Here is a 24,481-nt window from a genome sequence, read left to right as displayed (position 1 = left end):
TCACAAGCCAATAAGAGAGGGCAAGCAGGCTCTGTGTCTAGTGCTGGTCGTGGAGACGGTGCATCCTCATCAGCACGTGGCCATGGGACACGCTTGGCCTTTTTTTCGGCAGCTGGCCATGTTGAGCCGCAACATGCGGAAGACTTGGTCGAGTGGATGACCAAGCCGTCCTCATCCTCCTCATCCTCTCTCACCCATGCCCAGGGTGCTTTGTCTGGCAAAGCAGCGGCCTCTTCCTTCAGCTCAATGTCATCAGTGACTCCTTCCCTAGCTCCACCATGTCCTCATGAGGATTCCCTCGAACTGTTTGACCACAGTGTTGGGTACATGCTCCAGGAGGATGCCCAGCGTTTGGAAGGCTCTGATGACGATACTGAGCTCGATGAAGGCAGTAACATGAGCGCGGACAGAGGGGGTGCCCAAGAAGGACAGCAATCTGGCAGTCATGCTCCCCCTGCTGCAGCATACTGCCAGGTTTGCTCCAGTGATGAGGAGGGAGGGGATGATGAGGTCACTGACTCAACGTGGGTGCCTGATAGGAGAGAGGAGGAGGAGGAGGAGGAGGAGGAGGAGGAGGAGGAGGAGGAGGCGGCAGCACATCACCAACGAGGCAGGATGCCCTCCAGGGGCCAGCCTAAGGGCAACACATTGACTGCATCACACCCCAAAGCTCCACATGTGCAGGGCGCTGCAGTCTCTGCGCGTTATTCAAAAAGTTCTTTGGTGTGGGCCTTTTTTGAGACGAGTGCATCAGATCGCACCGCTGCTATTTGCAACATATGTCTCAAGCGTATCTCGCGTGGCCAAAATATCTCCCGCTTGGGTACCACATGCTTGACCAGACATATGTTGACCTGCCATGCAGTTCGTTGGCAAGCGTATCTAAAAGACCCACACCAAAGAACAAAGAGGATCTCTCCTTGCTCCTCATCAGCTGAGATTTCCAACCCCACTAGACCTTCAGTCCTCTCTGAGACCTGCAGTGAGAGGAATGAAGGTGTAGAATTAGGTGTGTCACAGCCAAGTACTTGTGGGCAATCTGCTTTTGGTACACCGACGTCAGATTGTACCAGGCAAATTTCCCTGCCCCAGCTGCTGCACCGCCGAAAGAAGTTTGCTCCCAGCCATCCACATGCCCAGCGGTTGAATGCTAGCTTGGCAAAATTGCTAGCACTTCAACTGCTGCCTTTTCAGTTGGTAGACTCTGCCCCCTTCCGTGAGTTTGTGGAATGTGCGGTTCCTCAGTGGCAGGTACCCAAACGCCACTTTTTCTCACGGAAGGCGATTCCGGCTCTCTACCGGCATGTGGAAGGCAATGTCCATGCCTCGCTGGACAGGGCGGTCAGCGGTAAGGTGCATATTACCGCTGACTCATGGTCCAGCAGGCATGGACAGGGACGTTACCTAAGTTTCACGGCGCATTGGGTGACTCTGCTGGCAGCTGGGAAGGATGCAGGACAAGGTGCAGTAGTGTTGGAGGTTGTTCTGCCACCACGCCTCCAAAATGCTGATTGTGACACACCTCTCTCCTCCACCCCCTCCTCTTCTTCTTCCTCCATGGCCTCTTCCTCGGAACCAGCGGTGCTCCGTAGGCGTTCAAGGGGCTACGCAAGTACGCAGGCCAAAAGATGCCATGCGGTGCTTGAGCTGGTGTGCTTGGGGGACAGGAGCCACACTGGGGCAGAGGTTCTGTCAGCTCTGCAGGGGCAGGTTCAGAGGTGGTTGACGCCACGCCAACTTAAGGCAGGAATGGTGGTTTGCGACAATGGCACCAACCTCCTCTCTGCCCTCCGACAGGGACAAATGACCCATGTGCCCTGTTTGGCTCACGTCCTTAACTTGGTGGTGCAGCGGTTCTTGGGCAGGTACCCGGGCTTACAGGATGTCCTGAGGCAGGCCAGGAAAGTCTGTGTGCATTTCCGCCGGTCATATAATGCCAGTGCTCGGCTGACGGACCTCCAAAAGGAGTTTAACCTGCCCAAGAACCGCCTAATCTGTGACATGCCCACCAGGTGGAACTCAACGTTGGCCATGCTGCAGCGGCTGCACACGCAGCAGAGGGCCATCAATGAGTACCTGTGCGACTATGGCACCAGGACAGGGTCAGGGGAGCTTGGTTTTTTTTCCCCACGCCAGTGGGCCATGATCAGGGATGCATGCACTGTCCTGTCACCATTCGAGGAGGCCACGAGGATGGTGAGCAGTGACAGTGCATGCATCAGTGACACTGTCCCCCTTGTCCACCTGTTGGAGCACACGCTGCGTGGAATAATGGACAGGGCACTTGAGGCAGAACAGAGGCAGGAAGAGGAGGACTTCCTTAGCTCTCAAGGCCCCCTTTATCCAGACAGTGTTCCTGCGTGCCCGCCGATCACACAGGAAGAGGACGAGGAGGAAGAGGAGGAGGAGGAAGATTGTGTCAGTATGGAGGTGGAGCCTGGCACTCAGCATCAGCAGCAGTCTTTAAGGGATCAGTCCCAAGAAACACATGGACTTGTACGTGGCTGGGAGGAGGTGGCTGCGGACCATGTCGTTCTTAGTGACCCAGAGGACTCCGGACCGAATGCCTCAGCAAACCTACGCTGCATGGCCTCCCTGATCCTGCAAAGCCTGCGTAAGGATCCTCGTATTCGTGGTATCAAGGAGAAGGACCAATACTGGCTGGCAACCCTCCTTGATCCACGTTACAAGGGTAAGGTTGCGGACCTTATCTTGCCATCGCAGAGGGAGCAGAGGATGAAACATCTTCGGGAGGCCTTGCAGAAAGGTCTGTGCAACGCGTTCCCAGAGACTGGGAGGTTACAAACTCCTGTTTCTGGACAACGTGTTGCTGAGGCTTCGGTCAGTCAAAGAAGGAGCGGTGGAGAAGGTGGCCGTCTGACCGATGCGTTCAGACAATTTTTTGGTCCGCAGCCCCAAGGTATGATCGGTTCCAGCAACCATCGCCAGCGTCTGTTTTACATGGTGCAGGAATACCTAGGGGCAAGATCAGACTTGGACACCTTTCCCACCGAAAATCCTCTGGGTTACTGGGTCTTGAGGATGGATCACTGGCCAGAGCTTGCACAGTATGCAATTGAGCTACTGGCCTGTCCTGCATCCAGCGTTCTTTCGGAACGCACATTCAGTGCTGCTGGAGGCGTGGTAACCGATCACAGGGTGCGTCTGTCCACCGACTCGGTCGATCGGCTGACCTTCATAAAAATGAATGAGTCTTGGATCACCACCAGCTACCAAGCACCTGATGCTGATGTAACCGAATAATTTTTTTTGAAATCTCAGATCCCTTCAAAGACTGCCTATGCTGATGCTGAGTGACTATCCCTGAGTAATTATCCTCTTCCTCCTCAATCATCACGCTGATAGCTTGTAAGAACATTTTTGGTTCTGGGCGCCACCACCAGTGCCTAAGGCACAATTTTTCAGCCCCTGTTTAACAGGGGCGTGTAATTACAATTTTTGATGTAATACTTTGCAGCAGGGCTCGTTCCTGCATTCCAACTAGAGTGTCTGTGAGGGGTTGCAGTGTTGTGGCACCAGCACCAGTGCCTAGGGCCCAATTTTTCTGCCCCTGTCTAACAGGGGCGTGTAATTACAATTTTTGATGCAATACTTTGCAGCAGGGCTCGTTCCTGCGTTCCAACTAGAGTGTCTGTGAGGGGTTGCAGTGTTGTGGCACCAGCACCAGTGCCTAAGGCCCAATTTTTCTGCCCCTGTCTAACAGGGGCGTGTAATTACAATTTTTGATGCAATACTTTGCAGCAGGGCTCGTTCCTGCGTTCCAACTAGAGTGTCTGTGAGGGGTTGCAGTGTTGTGGCACCAGCACCAGTGCCTAAGGCCCAATTTTTCTGCCCCTGTCTAACAGGGGCGTGTAATTACAATTTTTGAAGCAATAATTTGCAGCAGGGCTCGTTCCTGCGTTCCAACTAGAGTGTCTGTGAGGGGTTGCAGTGTTGTGGCACCAGCACCAGTGCCTAAGGCCTAATTTTTCAGCTCCTGTTCAACAGGGGCATGTAATTACAATTCTTGATCTAATATTTCACAGCAGGGCCCTGTGAGGGCTTACAGTGTTGTGGCCACAGCAACACCTAAGGCCCAAATTTCTGCTGAGTATATAGGGCAGGACCCTACTTTCAAACATCTAACTTACAAACGACTCCTACTTGCAAACGGAAGGAGACAACAGGAAGTGAGATGAAATCTACCCCTAGGAAGGGAAATTCTCTCCTGTAAGAGTTAATATGGGAAAACAATTTCTCCTTTCCACTGATGCTTTCCAATCCTTGTTCCACAAAAAAACCCAAATTTTCAAAAAACATTTTTCATTGGGACAAAAAAGTGAGGTGAAATCTTCTGAAGAGGAGGAAAGACAGCAAAACAAATGTCACAGGGGTGATAACCCTTCCCTATGTTTTCCAAAAAGCTTAGAAAAGATTTTTTGGCTGGAGCTAAACACGTTAAAAATGTTCAAAATTACAAACAGATTCTACTTAACAACAAACCTACAGTCCCTGTCTTGTTTGCACCGCCTGTATACTGCTGTTCAGAGTATATAGGGCCTGGTGGCCCCACACCTTTCCTTATTTTAATTTGGGTGCGGGGTTCCCCTTAATATCCATACAAGACCCAAAGGGCCTGGTAATGGACTGGGGGGTACCCATGCCGTTTGTCTCACTGATTTTCATCCATATTGCCATGACCCGACATGACATTAAACCCGCAAGCAGTTTTAAATGAGATTTTTTCCTTTAAAAATGACATTTGGTGCAGGGACTGTTCTAAACATGGGAAACACGCGTCACTTTACAGGCATACTATAGACACCCCCCAGGTACGATATTTAAAGGAATATTTCACTTTTTTTTTTTTACTTTAAGCATCATTAAAATCACTGCTCCCGAAAAAACGGCCGTTTTTAAAAGTTTTTTTTGCATTGATACATGTCCCCTGGGGTAGGACCCGGGTCCCCAAACCCTTTTTAGGACAATACCATGCAAATTAGCCTTTAAAATGAGCACTTTTGATTTCGAACGTTCGAGTCCCATAGACGTCAATGGGGTTCTAACGTTCGTGCGAACTTTCGGTCCGTTCGCGGGTTCTGGTGCGAACCGAACCGGGGGGTGTTCGGCTCATCCCTACTGGTGAAGTGGGCACTAAATATATTAAGACATTATCATTCCAAACGATTACAGACCATTCTCTACTACACTGGATGGCTTGGAACAAAGAGAACAGTGCAAGGGTCACAAGTTTCTGGTTCTGCAACGTATAAATGTTATAAGGAACACAGGTTAGGGATCCAGAAAAAAAAATTATGATGAACTGCCAGGCATCCAGTGTATGTTGGCAAAATAAATCGCCTTCCAACAGGTTTTAGCAGAGTGGGAAGGGGAGTGGTATGTGAGGCAGTGGGAAGCAAGATTGTGGATCAGAACTGTTTAGTTTGTAGCTTGGATGAACAGATGTTTTGTTTATGCTATGGACTTGCTGTATACAGTCATCTACATTGAAAACTGTGTTTGCTTGCTGCCTTGCTGAATAAAAGTAATCATAATATATAGTAATGTTGACCTCCAGACCCTCAGCAAATCTACAGTATGCAAGCTTCAGCCTTCATTTAAAAAAGTATATACTGAAAGGCTTACTCGGTCACTTGACCTCTTTCTTGCTACTTGCCCTACCTTTGTTGCAATGTGCCCAAAACAACAACTATGAATAGTATATCTACAGATGGAGTGCTTGTATCTAATGATGTGCTGATATAAACACTTACAGGCAAACAATAAACCAGTCACAGCAGCAAAGAATAAGAGAACTATGCACATTGAGCAATCATGTCTCCCGAAATCACATCAGACTGGTCTTGGCTCTCCTCCAACTTAGGCCCTTCAAGGAACCAAATGTAGTACCTATGAATCCCTCTTACTGGTGCTTCCAGGTTGGATGTCTCTTCTGTCTACACATCAGTCTGGAACTGATCCTATCAGTATATTTTTCAATAGTAAGGGAAGCAGAAGTATTCAGAGGCAACCCACATAAAAGAAACATAGGAAGCATTCTGGTGGAAAATTAACCTAGGGTCCAATACTGTAAATCCGCAGTGCTAATTAACAGTTCACCATGCTACCTGTTATCACTTATTGTATGTATTATGTGTATAATAATGCACTGTTAAAGTCACATAGTAAATAGAATGGTGTCTTTACTTAGATGCACATCTTCCATCCAAAAATAAAGTGCGGTGGTGTACAATAAATAAACTGGAAAAGATGAAGTGTGATGATTGGTCAGCTGTAAGCGGTGGGGCCATTGCATGCACAGAGGCATCCTGTCCAAAGGGTTGTGTTAAACAGATTCTGGTGAGTTAAATATTCTATACGGGTACTAACAAAATTATGCGCAGATCTTCTCTAGTTTAAACAATGCAAATTTTTCAATAAAACATTCTAAAATGACCACTACATCCAGAGATATAGGCTGCTAATGCTGTATGCATATCAGGACATACACATTTTCATGTATTATGTGAATTCGGCTCTATCCCCCTAAACCTTCTGGATGCCCATCACAGTACCAATAGGAAGGATTGGAAGATGGGACAGGGAAGAACCAAGCTCAGCTTTCACAGGAAAAGTTGAGGTTTGCATATGATTTCAGATGTTTATATGTCTGGATCTAATGGTCATTTACCATGCTGTTTTTTTCATCATAGGGTCTGTGTTGCCCAGGTTTTTTTTCAAAGATGTCCTATACCCATACTGTATTAAAGCAGAGAGCAGTGCTGATGTCATAAAGCAGTACTGCTTCCTGCATCATCCAGGACTGCCCACCGCTTGACAAAAGGGGAACCAGACTATCATAGCATCAGTAAAAGATAAGTAGAAAATAAGGAAAAAAAGCATATAGCATACTGCTAGGAGAAAGGTGTCCCAAAGAGGAGACAAAGGAATGACATTCATGGTTGAGAGGGGTTAGTGTGTAGCCCAGAGTTTACTTTAAGAATATTTGAGTTTTTTTAAATGTTTTATAGTGTCTAAGATTACTATCATTATTACTAAAAAGAAACACTTCTTTTAGTTTTTAATTCTGCACAGAGTATTAACAGGTTAAATCTGATCAGTTGCAATAAGCATTATAATTATGACATTTATAAAAGCCTAGTTTAGCAAAGGTCCAAAATGTTTGGTTTTTCCCATCCTCATTAAAGATGTCATCAATAAACCAATCAGATTATATGAAATCAACAAAAACTTTGCAATGTCGAAAATATTATTACATTGAGACTTCTAATTTAGTGGCTATAGTGCAGTATGGCGCAGACTATCATAGGGAATGAGTATGCTCCTCAGCACCATCTAGTGGCCATAATATAGTATTTTCCACAGAAAATATAGCCTGAGAACATTGAATTTTGCCCTTGTCGCTCAGAATGAATTTTAATCTTAAGTTTTGATGGACTAACAGCTATGTAAAATTGTGATAAATACCCCCCTAAAGTTTACCTAAACATAAAAACAATTTTGCAGCTTACTAGTCCTTAAATATGGTGGATGCATTAGTTCATTTTTTCAGGCTGAGAAAATTTTAGCAAGTACAGAAAATACCTGTTGATTTTGACATACAGTGTCCTTGTCATTTCCTATGAAATGAAAAGCAAGCACAAAAAATCTTATATTTATTGTGTAAACTGCTAATCCCATCAATCCACCATGTAATTGAGTTAAAGAGGAAATAAACCCATAGATTTAACAGTTTAAAAAAAGTTAAATTTCTGGCACATGCTGGGAATGTAACTGTCACATTGGATGTGCTCTCAACCAAACTGTCAAACCACCCAATGGCTGGTGTCAGAGCTGATCACATGTGCAGCATCAAGGCAGTTGAAGATTAAACAGAGGCCAAGATGGCAGCTTCCTTGGCTGAAAACGATAAGAGGGTTTACCGTAAGGATGTCATAAATTGCACGCTAAATTCAAATGACTATGGTATATAAGAACTCCATCACTGGATGCCGTATTGGAGAAGACCAGAAAAATAAAATAAAATAAACTGAAAACACCAGTGAAAAAAATATTAATGACTGCTTGATAAATATTAAAATTATGTCACCCCAGTGCGAGAATAGTGTCTGCCATGTAAAAATGTGCTAAATAAAGTAAAACTAATAGTTCTATAAGCTGTGCAGTTAATTAAATTGAAATTGACCCCAAAGTTCAAAAGTTTTGGGACAAAATGGCGCCAAAGGAAAAAAAAAATGTTTTTGTTTGTGCTTAATGAGAAAACATAAGTGAATAAGAGTGTCAGTGCAATATCTATTTTGCCACTCCCATATTCTGTACAAAATGTAAGATTGGGCAGTAACTAACCCCAAGGTTCAAAAATATTGTGACAGTGAGCGCCTGCTAAAAGTGAAATTTCTTATTTGTGTAAAAAACTTATATAAATCGCTCCCTGAGCATAAATTACAATAAATATACAATCCCAAAGTTATCATACATAAATGATTGTTTCCAGTCTCTTGTATTTTATAGCAGGAGATGATTCATTCGTAAAAAGGTTTTTTTATATATATATGTAGTCCGTGTAAAAGAGATTTTAACCAGATGGAAAAACAAAATTCAATGCATGTGCTGTTTATTTCACCCTTGAGGGCACACACCAGTGACTTCTGTGTGTTTTATTCAGGTAGTGACTTGAAGTGCTCACCCCCGTCTTTGAAAACGTCCTATGACGAAACGCGTAAGGCGGAGTCACGCTCACACGTCATACCCGGAAGTGGAGGCTGGAACGCAAGGTGGGACGCACGCTCACAGCTTGCTTCTGGTCCCATCCTTGCATACAGCGGTGCCGGTTTTGCTATATTCTCTATTTGAGGCTTGTTATTGTGGACTTTTTGGCATATGTGCAATAAATACTTGACATACTTCACGAAGGAAGCCCCCTTGTGTTTCTCTTGTCTCTGGATTTCCGGAGAGTTTAACAGACAAAGGTGGTATACAATGGAGTAACCTGGTCATCTTGGAGCACATAGCTTACCCTGGAACATTTGTAAGGATCACATAAATTAGAGGAACGGCAGCAGAACTGGAGTGATCATCAACTACCCTAAGGCACCCACTCTGTCGCTCGGTACCCCTGTAGGGGTGATTATATCTGGTGAGTGGGGGAGCACTGGGGGGTGAGCACTTCAAGTCACTACCTGAATAAAACGCACAGAAGTCACTGGTGTGTGCCCTCAAGGGTGAAATAAACAGCACATGCACTGAATTTTGTTTTTCCATCTGGTTAAAATCTCCTTTACATGGACTACATATATATATAAAAAAACCTTTTTACGAATGAATCATCTCCTGCTATAAAATACAAGAGACTGGAAACAATCATTTATGTATGATAACTTTGGGATTGTATATTTATTGTAATTTATGCTCAGGGAGCGATTTATATAAGTTTTTTACACAAATAAGAAATTTTACTTTTAGCAGGCGCTCACTGTCACAATATTTTTGAACCTTGGGGTTAGTTACTACCCAATCTTACATTTTGTACAGAATATGGGAGTGGCAAAATAGATATTGCACTGACACTCTTATTCACTTATGTTTTCTCATTAAGCACAAACAAAAACATTTTTTTTTTCCTTTGGCGCCATTTTGTCCCAAAACTTTTGAACTTTGGGGTCAATTTCAATTTAATTAACTGCACAGCTTATAGAACTATTAGTTTTACTTTATTTAGCACATTTTTACATGGCAGACACTATTCTCGCACTGGGGTGACATAATTTTAATATTTATCAAGCAGTCATTAATATTTTTTTCACTGGTGTTTTCAGTTTATTTTATTTTATTTTTCTGGTCTTCTCCAATACAGCATACAGTGATGGAGTTCTTATATACCATAGTCATTTGAATTTAGCGTGCAATTTATGACAACCTTACCGTTAACTAATTAACACAGAGGGCAGCGCCTTTTATATCTCCATATTACCTATCTATTTTTGCAATTAGACCCCTAGGGGTACTAATTAGGGATAGGCAGCAGCTCTTATACTGTCCTAAGCGTGGACTTATCTATTTAGATAAGAGGGTTTACTTCCACTTTAAAGTGGTGTTCCGGCCGAAATTATACTTTTTAAATAAAAATACCCCTATAATACACAAGCTTAATGTATTCTAGTAAAGTTAGTCTGTAAACTAAGGTCTGTTTTGTTAGTTTATAGCAGTAGTTTGTTATTTTATAAACTTACAGCAGGCCGTGGCCATCTTAAGTCCGGGCATCTGAAGCCAGACTGTATTTCTTCCTGGATCTCATCCTTGCAGATCTCGCACATGCTCAGTGCAGCACAAGCAGTGTAATAGGTTTCAGGTCAGGTTTCCATAGCAACGGCTGTGTCAGAGGAAGTTGCCTCCCAGAAGGCATTGCAAACAGGAAATGATGCGATGGGCCGCGGCCAGGGAGGAGGAAGTGAAAAATGAATACAGCAGATATACAGTAGGTGCTGAGAAAAAAAATAAAAAAATATCCAATTCATTTACAGTGCACAGTTTAGTGAGGGATGCTGAAGAGTTGTAAAAGTGGGTGGAACTCCACTTTAAGTACCTGCTCCCTTCAAAAAAAGTCTTCCAAATATGGCAGAAGAGGGGGAAGGAGGAGGAAGAGCAGAACTTCCACTTTTGGCTGAAGTTCTGCTTTAAAACATGAAAGCTAAATACTGATTCACTGCTGTGGCAAAAGCCGTGTTTTTTTTCCTTTAATCTTGTTAAATCATTTAGGTAATCAACATGTCAAGTGGATAAACTATCCACTTGCTCTTTTCTTGCAAAAGGGTGGACTCACTGAGTGCTCTGTTAGGCTAGGTTCACACTAGTGCAGCTTCAGCATGATCCGATTTTCAGTGCGATCTAAGTATTGTGACAGTGACGGTTCTTAACAACCAACACAAAACGCTGGCAAAAACACATGTACATATGTTTTTCACATGTTTTTTTGACGCAGTTCCCATGGGGTCAATGGGGCCAAAATCACGCTGCAACCGACCGCTCCAAAATAGTAAATGTACCTTTTCCAAAAATTTGCTGCACTGTGCTGCATTGATGTGAACGGACACCATAAAAATTAATGTCATTTCCATTTTCATGCAAAGCTATGAGACAGGAATCCCATCTGAAATCTCATTAGTGTGAACCAGGCCTCATCACAGTGGTCACATGGTCAGGAGGTCTGCCCCACCCCCCACTTAAAGGGACGCCAGTGCTGGGCAGGAAGGGGTTAAAGGAACATTCCAGTCAAACCTAAAAACGTTGCATTTACATTTTTTCAGAAGACGCAGACAAACGCAATTTTTTTTTTCTTCGCACTAATCTTTTGTATCCAGCTGCCTTGATACTGTATGCGCATATACTGACTTTACTCTGAAAATCACTGAACTCAAACTTTGTTGACCAGCGTGTTCCCTGGTTCTGAACACTGCCCTCTATAATTGAAGGATCCATGCACACTACACACTTACGTTTTTTTAAGTTAAAAAAATGCTAGAAAGAAACGCTGAATGAAAAATACTGATAATAGCGTTTTTTGGGCCGGCTTGTAGTAGCGTTTTAGTAGCTTTTAGACGCTTTTAGGAACGTTAGCGTTTTATTAGGATTTTTACAGCGCATAAAAGGAAGAAAATGCTGGAGAAAAAGCTGTTAGGAGCACTTTAGTAGCATTTAGAAGCGTTTGGCTGCCAGGAAAACGCTCCCAAAAACTCTACAAAAACTTTTTTTTCTGCTCCTAAACGCTGAAACTTGAAAAAAGCTTCCAGTGTAAAATAGTGTGCGTGGACGCATAGGATGCTCATATTAGCTTCTAGGAGCTTAAAAAAACACTAGTGTGCATGAAGCTTCAAGAGTTTAAAGAGGGAATTTGCACATCATAGAATCGTGACAAGATTCTGCAGTCACACCTAGAAGCCCTGTGGGGAGCTTTCAAAAATTGCTTGCATTGCGTTATATAAAATGATATAAAATTGCATATAAAATTCCAGATAAGTGGACCTGAAGTTGTCCCAGGTTTAGGTGTGTGTTGTCCTAATTCAGGGATCCTCAAACTAAGGCCCTCCAGCTGTTGCAGAACTACACATCCCATGAGGCATTGTAAAACTCTGACATTCACAGACATGACTAGGCATGATGGGAATTGTAGTTCCTGAACACCTGGAGGGCCACAGTTTGAAGACCCCTGTCCTAATTTATTGTCTCTTGTTTCTTTAGAAAGGTGAAGCTGATGCAGTGAAACTTGAGGTACAATACATGTATGAGGCTTTGATGTGCGGACTGCTGCCAGCAGTAGAAGAATACCACAATAAAGGTAAGAGGCTAAGAGCAAAAGTTAAGTGTTTAAAAAATATACTACCACATCATTATGATGTCAGTATTGACAAACATTATACAATTATTGTCCTGTATGTGAAGGGGGGGGGCTTTAATGTAAAGAGGTAATTCTAATGAGCAAGGGAGAGCTTGGGGTGCAAAGGAGGGCTCTAATTCTAGCATTAAAGTGATTGTAAAGCTTTGTTTTTTTTTTTTTTTTTAATAACAAACATATCATACTTACCTCCACTGTGCAGTTCATTTTGCATAGAGTGGCTCTGATCATCCTCTTCTGGGGTCCCCCGGCAGCGCTATCAGCTCCTCACCGCATTGTATAACCCCCTAGGAGAAGCGCTCTCCGGCTGGGCTATTTTAGCGGGCGCGCTCCCATTTCCAGCATTTGCGTCCAAAGACACAGAATGTAGGACTCGGCCCCGCCCCTCCCGGCACCCACGTCATTGGATTTGATTGACAGAAACGGGAGCCAATGGCTGCACTGCTATCAATCTATCCAACCAAGAGCCGAGAACCCCAGGCAGAGAGGTATAGCGCGTCTCCACCGAGGGATCGAAGGGAGTCAGGTGAGTAAAACGGGGGGCTAGGGGGCCGGTCACTGCCCCCTTCATAGGATGCATTAAGGTGAAAAAACACAAGGGTTTACAACCCCTTTAAGGGGGGACTTTGATGTGTAGGGATGAGCCAAGCACCCTCTGGTTCTGTTCTCAGCAGAACATGCGAACAGGCAAAACATTTGTGCGAACACCATTAAAGCCTATGGGACACGAACGTGAAAAATCAAAAGTGCTCATTTTAAAGGCTTATATGCAAGTTATTGCCATAAAAAGTGTTTGGGGACCCGGGTCCCTTTGGGTCTGGTATGAATATTAAGGGGAACCCCATGCCAAAACTAAAATAAAATGGCGTGTGGGTTCCCCCAAAATCCATACCAGGCCCTTCAGGTCTGGTATGGATTTTAAGGGAAACCCCGCGCCAAAATAAAAAAATGGCATGACCCCATCCCCTTCTGATGTCATGTGATGTCAGAGGGGGTGGAGTCACTCATTTACATCACCAGGTAGCCCCGCCCTCAGCTATATAAAAGCTGTCATTGTGAAAAGGCTGCAGTCGGCAGGACACCTCCCATGGAGGCAGAGTATTTCCGTTTTTTGGGGGTTTTTTGGTCATCGGCACTGTGATTGAAGATAGAAGGACATCGCGGGACACTTTTTTTTTAATAAAGGACTTGTCCAAAACTGTCTCCTGTCATTTTTACTTTTTTAAAAAATTTTTGGTGAATATGTAGGGGTACAATGTACCCCTACCCATTCTCATAGGGGGGGGCCGGGATCTGGTGACCCCTTTTTAAAGGGGGCTTTCAGATTCCGATAAGCCCCCTGCCCCCAGACCCCCACACCACCGGGCAAGGGTTGTGGGAAAAGGCCGTTGTCCCCATCAAAATGGGGACAAGGTGTTTTGGGGGGACCCCAAAGCACCCTCACAATGTTGAGGGCTTGTGGCCTGGTATGGTTCAGGAGGGGGGGCTCTCTCGTCCCTTCCCTTTTCTTGTGGCCTGCCAGGTTGCATGCTCATATAAGGGTCTGGTATGGATTTTGGGAGGGACCCCCATGCTATTTTTAAAAATTTTGGCACGGGGTTCCCCTTAAAATCCATACCAGACCTGAAGGGCCTGGTATGGATTTTGGGGGGGCTCCTATGCCATTTTTTTTTAAATTCTGGCGCGGGTTCCCCTTAATATCCATACTAGACCTGAAGGGCCTGGTATGGACTGGGGGGGGGGGACTCACGCCATTTTTTTTCAATTATTTTATCTGTATTGCTCGGATCCGACAATACATTACAGCCACGAGAAGTTTTAATTTTTTTTTTCCTTTAGACATGTCATTTTGCTGCTCTCATTTATTACACTATGTACGGCCGCTATGTAAGCTTACATAGTGTGGGATGTGGACTCAGCCCCCTGAGCCATGACTGGCCAAAGGCACCCTGCCTTTGGCCAATCATGGCTCTCACAGCAGAGCGCGTTGTGATTGGCCAAAGAATGCAGGTCAGGTGCATGTTTTGGACAATCAGCTGCCGTCAATGCACTGCGATCTCGCAGTGCATTGATGGTCTCACAGTTTATTATTGGGCATTCCGTGGGCGCTCGAATTTGGGGGAACACCCGAACACCTGAACGGGCGAACACCCGATGTTCGATGTCCCTACTGATGTGAAAAGGGGAACTTTTGATTTGATGTGGCGACTTTAATGTGAGACTTAAAGGAGCACCTCTCATGTGATGGGGGACTCTGATGCAGAAAGGGCTGCGATGTGAAAGGGGGACTCTGATACAGATGGAAGAACTCTGATGTGCTAGAGGGCTTTTGATGTGAAGGGACGAATAATGTGAAAGGGGGAACTTCTGATGTGATGGGGGGATTCTGATGTGAAGTTATTTTCTTGGAGCGTATTTATTCATTCATTTAAAATTTATTTGATTCATTTATAATACTGATTTTTTTTCAGCCCACAAATCTATGTAAAATATACACCATGACCCTTAAACTGAAAATTTGGCGACTCCTCCTTTAGACTGTATAATTTCTAGTTATGCATTTGTACATTGCCCTTCAGTCTGATGTAGTGTGTTCTTGCTTTTGCAGATGATTTTGGTCCCTGTAAAACCCCTGGATCCCCATACACAGGTATTAATTAAAATGTCATGTGCTCTTCAATTCAAAAGGCTGTGTGTGTTATTCATTGTTAATAATAGTTTTCTTTGCTTCATAATTGCCCAAAAGTTTATACTTCCACTGTAATTATATTGTGTACTGGCCTTTATATACTTGGATACCACACTGGGAAACTCACTCCATACTGTATATTTGTAAAACTTAGTTTATTGTACTTTGATTTTCTCCATCAATTCATCCCCCACAGTTATTACCTTTTGTATCACTTGACCCTCCCTCCTAGATTGTAAGCTCTAGTGAGCAGGGCCTTCTAATTCCTTCTGTATTGAATGTTATTATAATTGTACTGTCTGCCCTCATGTCGTAAAGTGCTGCGCAAACTGTTGGCATTATATAAATCCTTTGTAATAATAATAATAAATATTGGCATAGATAGGGGATGTAGAAAGTATAAAAAGGGGTAAGGAGAGAAGACGTGGGAACATTTTTAAAAGGTAACAAAAAAGTAGTAGCTACGGGCTACAATAGCTTTGTGACCCTGACAAACTCAAACATTCTGGTAAGGCAAATGCTTTCAGATGCGCCATGTCACCATATGTTAATCTTTGCTGGATTTTGGCTCTACGATGCTTTATCCTTACACCTCCACCAGTAACTGAATTTTGCACTCACAATTCTTTAGAATTAAGTTAGGTAAATTGTTTATTTAATTAGCAAACTTAGCCTCCAACGTTAAAGATATTCCATAGCTGAGCATTGTTCATGGTCTTCCCCTAAGTGGTCACTGCAGCTCAGCATTGCAGGCAATATATTTACTCAAACACTAAAATGTGTCACAACTAGTGGCGGCTGGTGCTTCATTTTTTGAGGGTGAGGGGGTGGTGGTAAACAAACCCCCCCACCCCACCTACTCACCAGTTCGCCCACCAGCTCGCAAGCCTGCCAGCCCCGCACTTACCCCACCCAGGTCACGGGCGGCTTGCCGGCTTCTTGTTCCTGCCAATCTGGTCGCTTCTCCTCCTGGCCAATCCGGTCTTACTCTTCCTGTCTTGATTGGCCGGGAGGAGAAGCAGGAAGACAATAGCGAATGTTAATTCGCTAATGTCTCAAGTGGGTGCTCTCAACCTTTTTGAAGCCAACTAGAGCCAAAGGCTTTAATCATGTCCTTCAAAAAAAAAACCTTTAGAAATATATGCTTCCGGCGCCCCACATGGAGATTGGGGCGGGCTCATAGAGATTAGGCGGGTGGCACCCCTGCGCCCCTTATGGATCGACTGCCGCTGGTCACAACATACTAAAAAGTTCCGTCATGGCCCACAAATAAAAAAAATTAAAAAAATGTAAAATCTTATATCAATATAAATTCTTTTTTACATTTATTTGTGGGCCATGATGGAACTTTTTAGTATGTTGTGACAGATTTTAGTGTTTAAAGATTGGTAGCGCAGCACATATTTTATTTTGACACTTATGAATTGGTTGAACACAATTTTGTGCATGCAGCAACCCAGTGATTTCCTATGTATTAGCAGTATTTTGATTTGATTTGTTTTTTCTGTGATAATTTACATCATTTGAGCACACTTGGTAGAGCCGGAGTTACTCACTCACAAATACATTTACTCACCTTGTGCCACAGGTAAGGGGCAAAGCTTCCAAACAGGTAAACGTATCTGTAACTACTGCAATCCTGGATACAATGTTAAAGGTGTTTAACTGTTAACTGCTAGTAAACATCAAGGGTATATTTATTTTATACTTACACTCAACATTTAATCTAGGTACACGTATGACACAGTATCATTTTTATTATTCCTTTTGGTTTAGATTTTGGGACACTGCGTGCTGTAGCCTTGGTAAAAAAAAGCAACAAAGACATCAACTGGAACAACATTAAAGGCAAGAAGTCCTGCCATACTGGTGTTGGTGATATTTCTGGCTGGGTTATCCCTGTTAGTCTTATTAGAAGGCAGAATGACAATTCTGATATTGGTGAGTACAGCTCAGCCACTGGCTTTGTCTTCTAAACATGTGACCCATCTAAACCTGTCTCCATCTGTGACTGCACAGAGGAGTTACAATAAAAGAAACAATGTAGCAATTAGATAAAAATATTGATATTAATTGCTAAATACCTCTGAAAAAAAGTGAAACGAAATCTAACCATTTCCTCAAAATTTATAAAAGCCAAGTGAAAATGATTGACCATTTTACAGAGGACCATATCTATGGAAAATAGCAACCTATAGCAAGCCCTGAAATTGAGCCCCTGTGCAAACATCTGCCGCAAAAATTTAAGATAACTATACCATAATATCAACTCAAAAATGCAAATAAAATTAATTTTAATCTTTTATTTAACAAATGATAGCACTACATGCAAATTATCACCACACCTTACGTACTTTGTCCTGCGTACCTCAGAGTCCCCCCACTCACATCAGAATCCTTCACCCTCACATTCTAGCCCTCCTACCTCAGATCATAGCCCTCTCACGTTACAGTCCCCTCTCCCCATATGAGAGTCCTCCACCCTCATATCAAGAACCCCAGTGTTCTTCCAGCACTCTAACTTAGCTCAAACTTCCATGGGTACAGCAGCAGGTTACATGGCATAGTCGCAGCCTGGCTCCTGTCACATAATTAGCTGTCTTCTTCCTAACAGACAGCTATCCTTTGTTTTGCCTGCTTCTGCCCTGACCCAACGGGACCCAGCCCCAGTACAGGGTTGCTTGTATCTCCCATTGGTGACCCTTATCATCCCTATTGCTGGGTGGTGCGGTATCCCCTTTAAGTGGCACCCAGGGCATGTGTCATACACAGATAACACAGATGTCCCCTGGGAAGATGTCATTATAGCTTATCCAGGCAGGTCCAGATAGAAGAAATGTTTAGAGGCAAACACTCTGCAGGTATTATGTACCTCCCCATTCCCCAGGTTTATTGTTGAACCCACTGAAAGGTGTGTAGTCCATAAAAGAGATGGTTTCAGTGGTCTGCTCAGACTGCAGTTCCCATGCCTCTGACAGGAGTCAGTCAATTCATAATGATGGTACAAATGAAATGCCACAGGGTCTAAATATGAACTTGAAAAAAATAATTCATACTCCTACAATTTACATGCCATAAATGTGCAAAATTCCTCTATGAATCAAAAAAGCATCAATTATTCCCCCATATGCAGTATGTCAGTCTACCAAAAAAGATTTTAACTAAGTTTTAACTTCCTGCCTATAAAGAATAGACAGGGGATGATGTACATGTAAATTATAAGGATGTTAGGCTTCAACAAGGGGTTCAGTGACCACATAAATACACAAGGCCACAGAAGTCCTGTTCTACAGATGCTCAGTGTGCTAAAGAGCCAGTACATCATATCCAACTCGTCCATGCCCCGGTTATAGCTGAAAGATATTTAAGATTTATATACTGCACGTTAGAAGCTTAGGTAGAGGCAGAAACATTGGTATTATCAGCACTCATCACAGCCAGAGTGCATTGTTAAGTTTATGAACTGACTGACTTATTTGGTTTATGACTTTTATATTGTGTTAATCCTGGACAGATTCCTTCTTCGGTGAGAGCTGTGCTCCTGGATCAGATACTAAATCCAACCTCTGTAAACTGTGCATTGGTGACCCCAAGAATTCCGCGGCCAATACAAAATGTTCTCTCAGTGATAAGGAGGCCTATTATGGAAACCAAGGTGCCTTTAGGTAAAATAAATTAATATTTGTGCAGAAATACCAATGTTTTAGGACACACTGATGCTCTATTCAGTTGGCAGCTTCCCTCAGTCTTAAGATGAACATAGATGGATCAAATCTTGGCTGGTTCAACAGTGACCGACTGAGACTCGATCGATCTATGGGCAGGCTGATTGTACCCAAGTTGATCAATCGATCGACTTGGGTACAACCAGCCTGTTTGGTTTTTTTACATGTGATATAGCCACTAGCAGTAATCATTGTATTTGGCAGATATAGCTGCAAGCAGTAATCATTGTGTTTGGTGGATATAGCCATAAGCAGTAATCATTGTTTTCGGCAGATATAGCCGCTAGCAGTAATCATTGTGTCCAGCGGATATAGCCGCAAGTAGTAATCATTGTGTTTGGTGGATAAAGCCACTAGCAGTAATCACTGGGTTTCTGGATATAGCTGCTAGCTGTAATCATTGTGTCCAGTGGATATAGCCGCAAGCAGTACTCATTGGGTTCAGCGGATATAGCCACTAGCAACAATCATAGTGTTCTGCCAGCTGGGAAGACCCCTGCTGGCAGAACACAATATCTCCATGGGAGGCATTCCCATATCAATAACAGGGATTGGATCCTCTATGGCTTGCCCTTAATCCCAACCATGTGAGAAACAGATTATTTGTACAGTGTGTTTGTTGTTTGTACAGTGCAATGCCAAGTCTTCATTTGATATAAGGAAAGTACATTATGCATGCTATGCTGGGTACATTCTGTACATCATGAACAGCAGGGTACATTCTGTACATCATGATGGGCAGAGAACATTCTGTACAATATGATAGGCTGGGTACATTCTGTACATTCTGATAGGCAGGGTACATTCTGTACAATATGATTGGCAAAGGACATTCTGTACAATATGATAGGCTGGGTACATTCTGTACATCTTGATGGGCAGAGTACATTCTGTACATCTTGATGGGCAGAGTACATTCTGTACAATATGATGGGCAGAGTACATTCTGTACAATATGATGGGCTGGGTACATTCTGTACAATATGATGGGCTGGGTACATTCTGTACATCATGATCAGCATGTTACATTATGTACAATATGATGGGCAGAGAACACTCCGTAAAATATGATGGGCTGGGTACATTCTGTACATCATGATTGGCAGAATACATGCTGTACAATATGATGGGCAGAGAACATTCTGTACAATATGATGGGCTGGGTATATGCTGTACATCATGATGGTCAGAATACATGCTGTACAATATGATGGGCTGGGTACATTCTTTACAATATGATAGGCTGGGTACATTCTGTACATCATGATCGGCATGGTACATTATGTACAATATGATGGGCAGAGAACATTCTGTAAAATATCATGGGCTGGGTACATTCTGTACATGATGATGGGCAGAGTACATGCTGTACAATATGATGGGCAGAGAACATTCTGTACCATATGATGGGCTGGGTACATTCTGTACATCATAATGGGCTGCGTACATTCTGTACAATATGATGGGCAGAGAACATTCTGTACAATATGATGGGCTGGGTACATTCTGTACATCATAATGGGCTGCGTACATTCTGTACAATATGATGGGCAAGGTATAGACAAGCAGATCAGTCTTTTGAAACCTGATTTGAAAGGTACAGTGTTTATTTGTATGGCTGGCGAGAAGAAGGGATTTCTGTTTATACTGTGTGATCAAGTGGAGTAGGACTGGTTTATGACATAAAATACTTTTGATATTATAATTTTATTTTATATTGCTTTGATTCTGTTTTAGATGTCTGGTGGAAAAAGGAGATGTGGCATTTGTGCCTCACACTGTTGTATTTGAAAACACAGATGGTAAGCAAATAATTTGATACCAATCATTCACCACAGTCTAATTCCAAGTAAAAATTTAGTCGGTAAAGTTTCCTAATTAAATTTGCTTTTGGATATGTTGCTCAGTCATAGCAAGATATATTGAAAAAAGTCTAACGTACTAAAAACTTACAGTATAGCTTTCCAAAATATATTTATATATATATATAAGTAGTATAAATCCTAAGCCCAAACCTGAGTGATGAAAATATTGCTTCTTTTTCTTTAAGGAAAAATCCTTAAAATTATACCATGGGTTAGAATGTTTCAGTATGTAGATTCACTTAAGTGGCTTCTTATACCTCTAGCTCTGTCTCATTAAATTAATAATTATACATACAGAGCAATAAGACTTCTAAGGATGGGCAAATGGGAAGAGCCAAGACCTCATATATAGAGATTTGTTTACTGCAATCCATAAACCTCTAAGAAGCTGTTGAATAATGCATTCTGATGGCACCTGCCTAAAATTATGTGTCATTTATGTGGACTTGTATGGTGCGGGGGGGGGGGGGCATGGCGCATTCTTGTGCCACCTTGCTGTATGCTTGGATTAGGGATAGGTATGACTCTTTAGCGAAAAAAACATTTGCCAGTAACTTACATTTCTCAGCCGGCTTCCTTTCTTTTGTAAAATGTTTTTTGAAAGGAATTGGGCATTTTGAATGTTTCACTTCAGACATTACTACACTCCCTGCAAAATGGTATTTTAACATTTTTTTTTTTCATTGCTACATGTAATCATTTGCCTATTAGCCTTGGAAATGCTCAAAATTGATTTTAAAGATTTGGCTCCAATTCATTTCAATGGGATTTGAGTTAAAATTCAGAACCTGTGAGCTGTTTGGCTTTAAGTGTTTCACTGAAGAAAGGAATTGTACCTTGCAGGTAAAAATCCAGCAGTGTGGGCAAAAAATTTGAAATCAGAAGATTTTGAACTATTATGTTTGGATGGCTCACGTGCCCCTGTCAGTAATTACAAGAGCTGCAAACTTTCAGGCATCCCACCTCCCGCCATTGTCACCCGGGAAGAGAGCATCAGTGATGTTGTAAGAATTGTTGCTAATCAACAGGTAAATAGTTTTTTGCTGCTTTTCATTTGAATGTACATAAATTGCAGGGGATCTTATCAGTATATATGATACCCTCACCTCAATTAGCTAGTCACCATGGGCTTGCATCCTTACAGTACTATACTAGCGGTAAGGAAACACTGTAGAACCATGTCCCCCTGTCTTCTCAAGAGAGATGGTGAAGAGAGTAATTGTGACCACTCAAATAAGACAATTTTTCAGGTAGGGACAGGTGTTTTTTTTCCTGTTTTTTTTTTTTTAATTTTTTTGACTACTGATGGAATAGGCTGGTTGAGTTCAGTGTACGTTACATTTAATATACTATATGCATGTTAACAGAGTTAGTTGGTTCATTTGCACTGTTATGTACTTTTTCAGTCACTGTATGGACGGAAGGGATTTGAAAAAGATATGTTCCAGTTGTTTTCTTCAAATAAAGGCAACAACCTCCTCTTCAATGACAACACTCAGTGCCTGATTACATTTGATAGACAACCAAAAGACATTATGGAGGATTACTTTGGGAAACCCTACTACACTACAGTGTATGGTGCGAGCAGATCTGCCATGTCATCAGGTATTTTCGTTTTTTTAACTCTCACTAAAGATAACCTATATAATGAACTGTTTTCTTTGTAATTCATGAAGTTTATTGGTAAATTACAACTAACTGAGGTCAGTATTGAAGAAACCATATGTAACTTACACAATTTGAAGTCTACTGAGGAGGACTGTTATACCAGTTTTGAGTTGGTGGAAGGAGGTTTGATCCTTCATTGTCTTCTAATTTTCCTTGGAGACTCAGCATTGAAGTTTCTGGCTCTATCCCACAGCGTCGTCAATATGAAATGGTCTGTTTTAGTATTTAGGGATTTTCAATTCCTGTTTCCTTAAATGTACAAAGCAAGAATGAAATAGCCAAAGCTACATTTAAAAATTAAACTCTGGTCCCTCTGGTTCTCATAACTGAACAGAAAATATCTTCCCACTAGAAGATGGAGAGTTATGAAGTGAATCAGTAGACATCAAAACTATATACATCCACAAACTTCCGGCATTAAATGTTTTATTTTGCATGCAAAATAGGTTTAGCGTTGCCTGGATGTCACAACAAAAGTTGGATCATACATGTTTGGCATGTTTGGGGGAAACTGTGTTGTTTTTTTTTGTGGGGCTGGCAGAGAGAATATTAGCTCTAAAATTACTATTGTCATCATATCATGGCATACTTTTTTTGTGTGCACGAAGTTGTTTTGCAGTATGGTATGAAAATAAAATTAGTGATATTACAGAATTGCCCATTTATGAAAAGTCTAACTCTAAAATAATACGCTGAACAAGGGGATATATTTTCAGCAGGATCTGCTGTAATACCAAAAAATTTGAACATGTTTAATAGTCTGTAAAGGCTCTTTTTCATCCAGGACGTGGCAGAGCCAGTAGTATTAGTCATCTGAACGTGTTCTGTTATATTAAATACATTTTGCTGTATGTAAGGTTTTTCAGTTTGAAATTGTATTTTAAATATTACTGTCATCTACCAATTAATACCTGACCAGCCAATATATTACAAAAAAACATATGTTACTGCATGCATTGCATATGTAGTCACTCATATATTGAATATTTAGCACATCGCTAAGAGCTTAGGTATTAATACATGAATATTATTAATGAAAACTAGAAATATTAGTGTCTTTCAGCTCATATTTTATCGTTGCTAGAGTTTTAGAATTTCATCACTGTTTTTCTTTTTTTTTCTTTTCACAGAACTGATATCTGCCTGCACAATTAAACACTGTTAAGAAGATCTAGCAAACATTTGTGCTATAACTTTCTGCCTGGTTGGCACGTTGATCTTCTTTTTAATCCATATATCACTTCTGTTTTCTTTTTGTTTTTAAATAAATATTTAGCCTACCATGCAAATTGCATTTGTGGTGTTTGTGATGTACTAATAAATTATGCTGGGATAAACTCATACCTTTCCACCATAAATAGAGATTTTTCAGGTCATGAAATGCCTGCACTGGCCCTTCATTATGCATGTCAACCAGTTATACATCTCCCAGGGCACCATTTTTTTAATGAACAGTTTCAGATATCACAGAAATTCACATTAGATGCAGAAACAATCAAATGTATACATCAAAGTAAAACTGTTGGGGTAATAATGTGATAAAATGGCATCACATGTCTCCTATATACTCCTGCTCCAGTACAGTTTGGTAAGTCTCCATACTCTCCTAGACCACTAAATATATTAAATAAAACAGAAAGTATGCTGTGTACTCCCACTATCCTTTTACAGCCAACCACAAACAATATGGAATGAAATGGTCAGATGCCATCCATTATATGAACTTGAATATAGCTTTCTCCACTATTTCTATAAAAAATAACTCGACAGGACTCATTTATGTACCATATTTTTCACTCCATATGACGCACCTGGCCATAAGATGCACCTAGGTTTTAGAGGAGGAAAACAAGAAAAAAGAATATTCTGATCCAAATGGTGTACTAAAATTTTTAATAAAATATAACAGAATAATATTTCAACCACGTAAAGTGAACAGCAGTCAACAATGGCATTAAGAACCATCATCACTGTCATATATAGGTTTGATGTCTACTCATTTACTTCATAACTCTCCATCTTCAAATGAGGAGAGACTTTAAGGTTCAAGTACTCTTCTAGTTTTATGGGAACCCCAAGAACTCATCATCGCTAGTGTCAGAATTTATGAAGCTCAGTTACTCAC

The 24,481-nt window shown here is 42.0% G+C and overlaps 1 protein-coding gene across 2 annotated transcripts in view; it reads left to right on the top strand.

The window, feature by feature from the left end:
- Nucleotides 1-23,645, top strand: part of LOC141139450 (saxiphilin) — a 119,218-nt gene extending 95,573 nt beyond the window's left edge. For both annotated transcript variants that reach the window (XM_073625544.1, XM_073625543.1), the window contains 9 exons: nucleotides 6,212-6,360; nucleotides 12,256-12,352; nucleotides 15,018-15,059; nucleotides 16,875-17,039; nucleotides 18,613-18,763; nucleotides 20,561-20,625; nucleotides 21,532-21,716; nucleotides 22,095-22,293; nucleotides 23,487-23,645. In XM_073625544.1, the coding sequence (XP_073481645.1) occupies nucleotides 6,212-6,360; nucleotides 12,256-12,352; nucleotides 15,018-15,059; nucleotides 16,875-17,039; nucleotides 18,613-18,763; nucleotides 20,561-20,625; nucleotides 21,532-21,716; nucleotides 22,095-22,293; nucleotides 23,487-23,521 (1,088 nt within the window). In that variant the 3' untranslated portion in view covers nucleotides 23,522-23,645. The remainder of the gene's footprint in view (nucleotides 1-6,211; nucleotides 6,361-12,255; nucleotides 12,353-15,017; nucleotides 15,060-16,874; nucleotides 17,040-18,612; nucleotides 18,764-20,560; nucleotides 20,626-21,531; nucleotides 21,717-22,094; nucleotides 22,294-23,486) is intronic.
- Nucleotides 23,646-24,481: the final 836 nt, after the last annotated feature.

The sequence above is a fragment of the Aquarana catesbeiana genome, linkage group LG04 (genome assembly GCF_042186555.1).
Source record: "Aquarana catesbeiana isolate 2022-GZ linkage group LG04, ASM4218655v1, whole genome shotgun sequence".
NCBI classification, from domain to species: Eukaryota; Metazoa; Chordata; class Amphibia; order Anura; family Ranidae; genus Aquarana; species Aquarana catesbeiana.
This window is presented reverse-complemented; position numbering and strand designations above follow the sequence as displayed.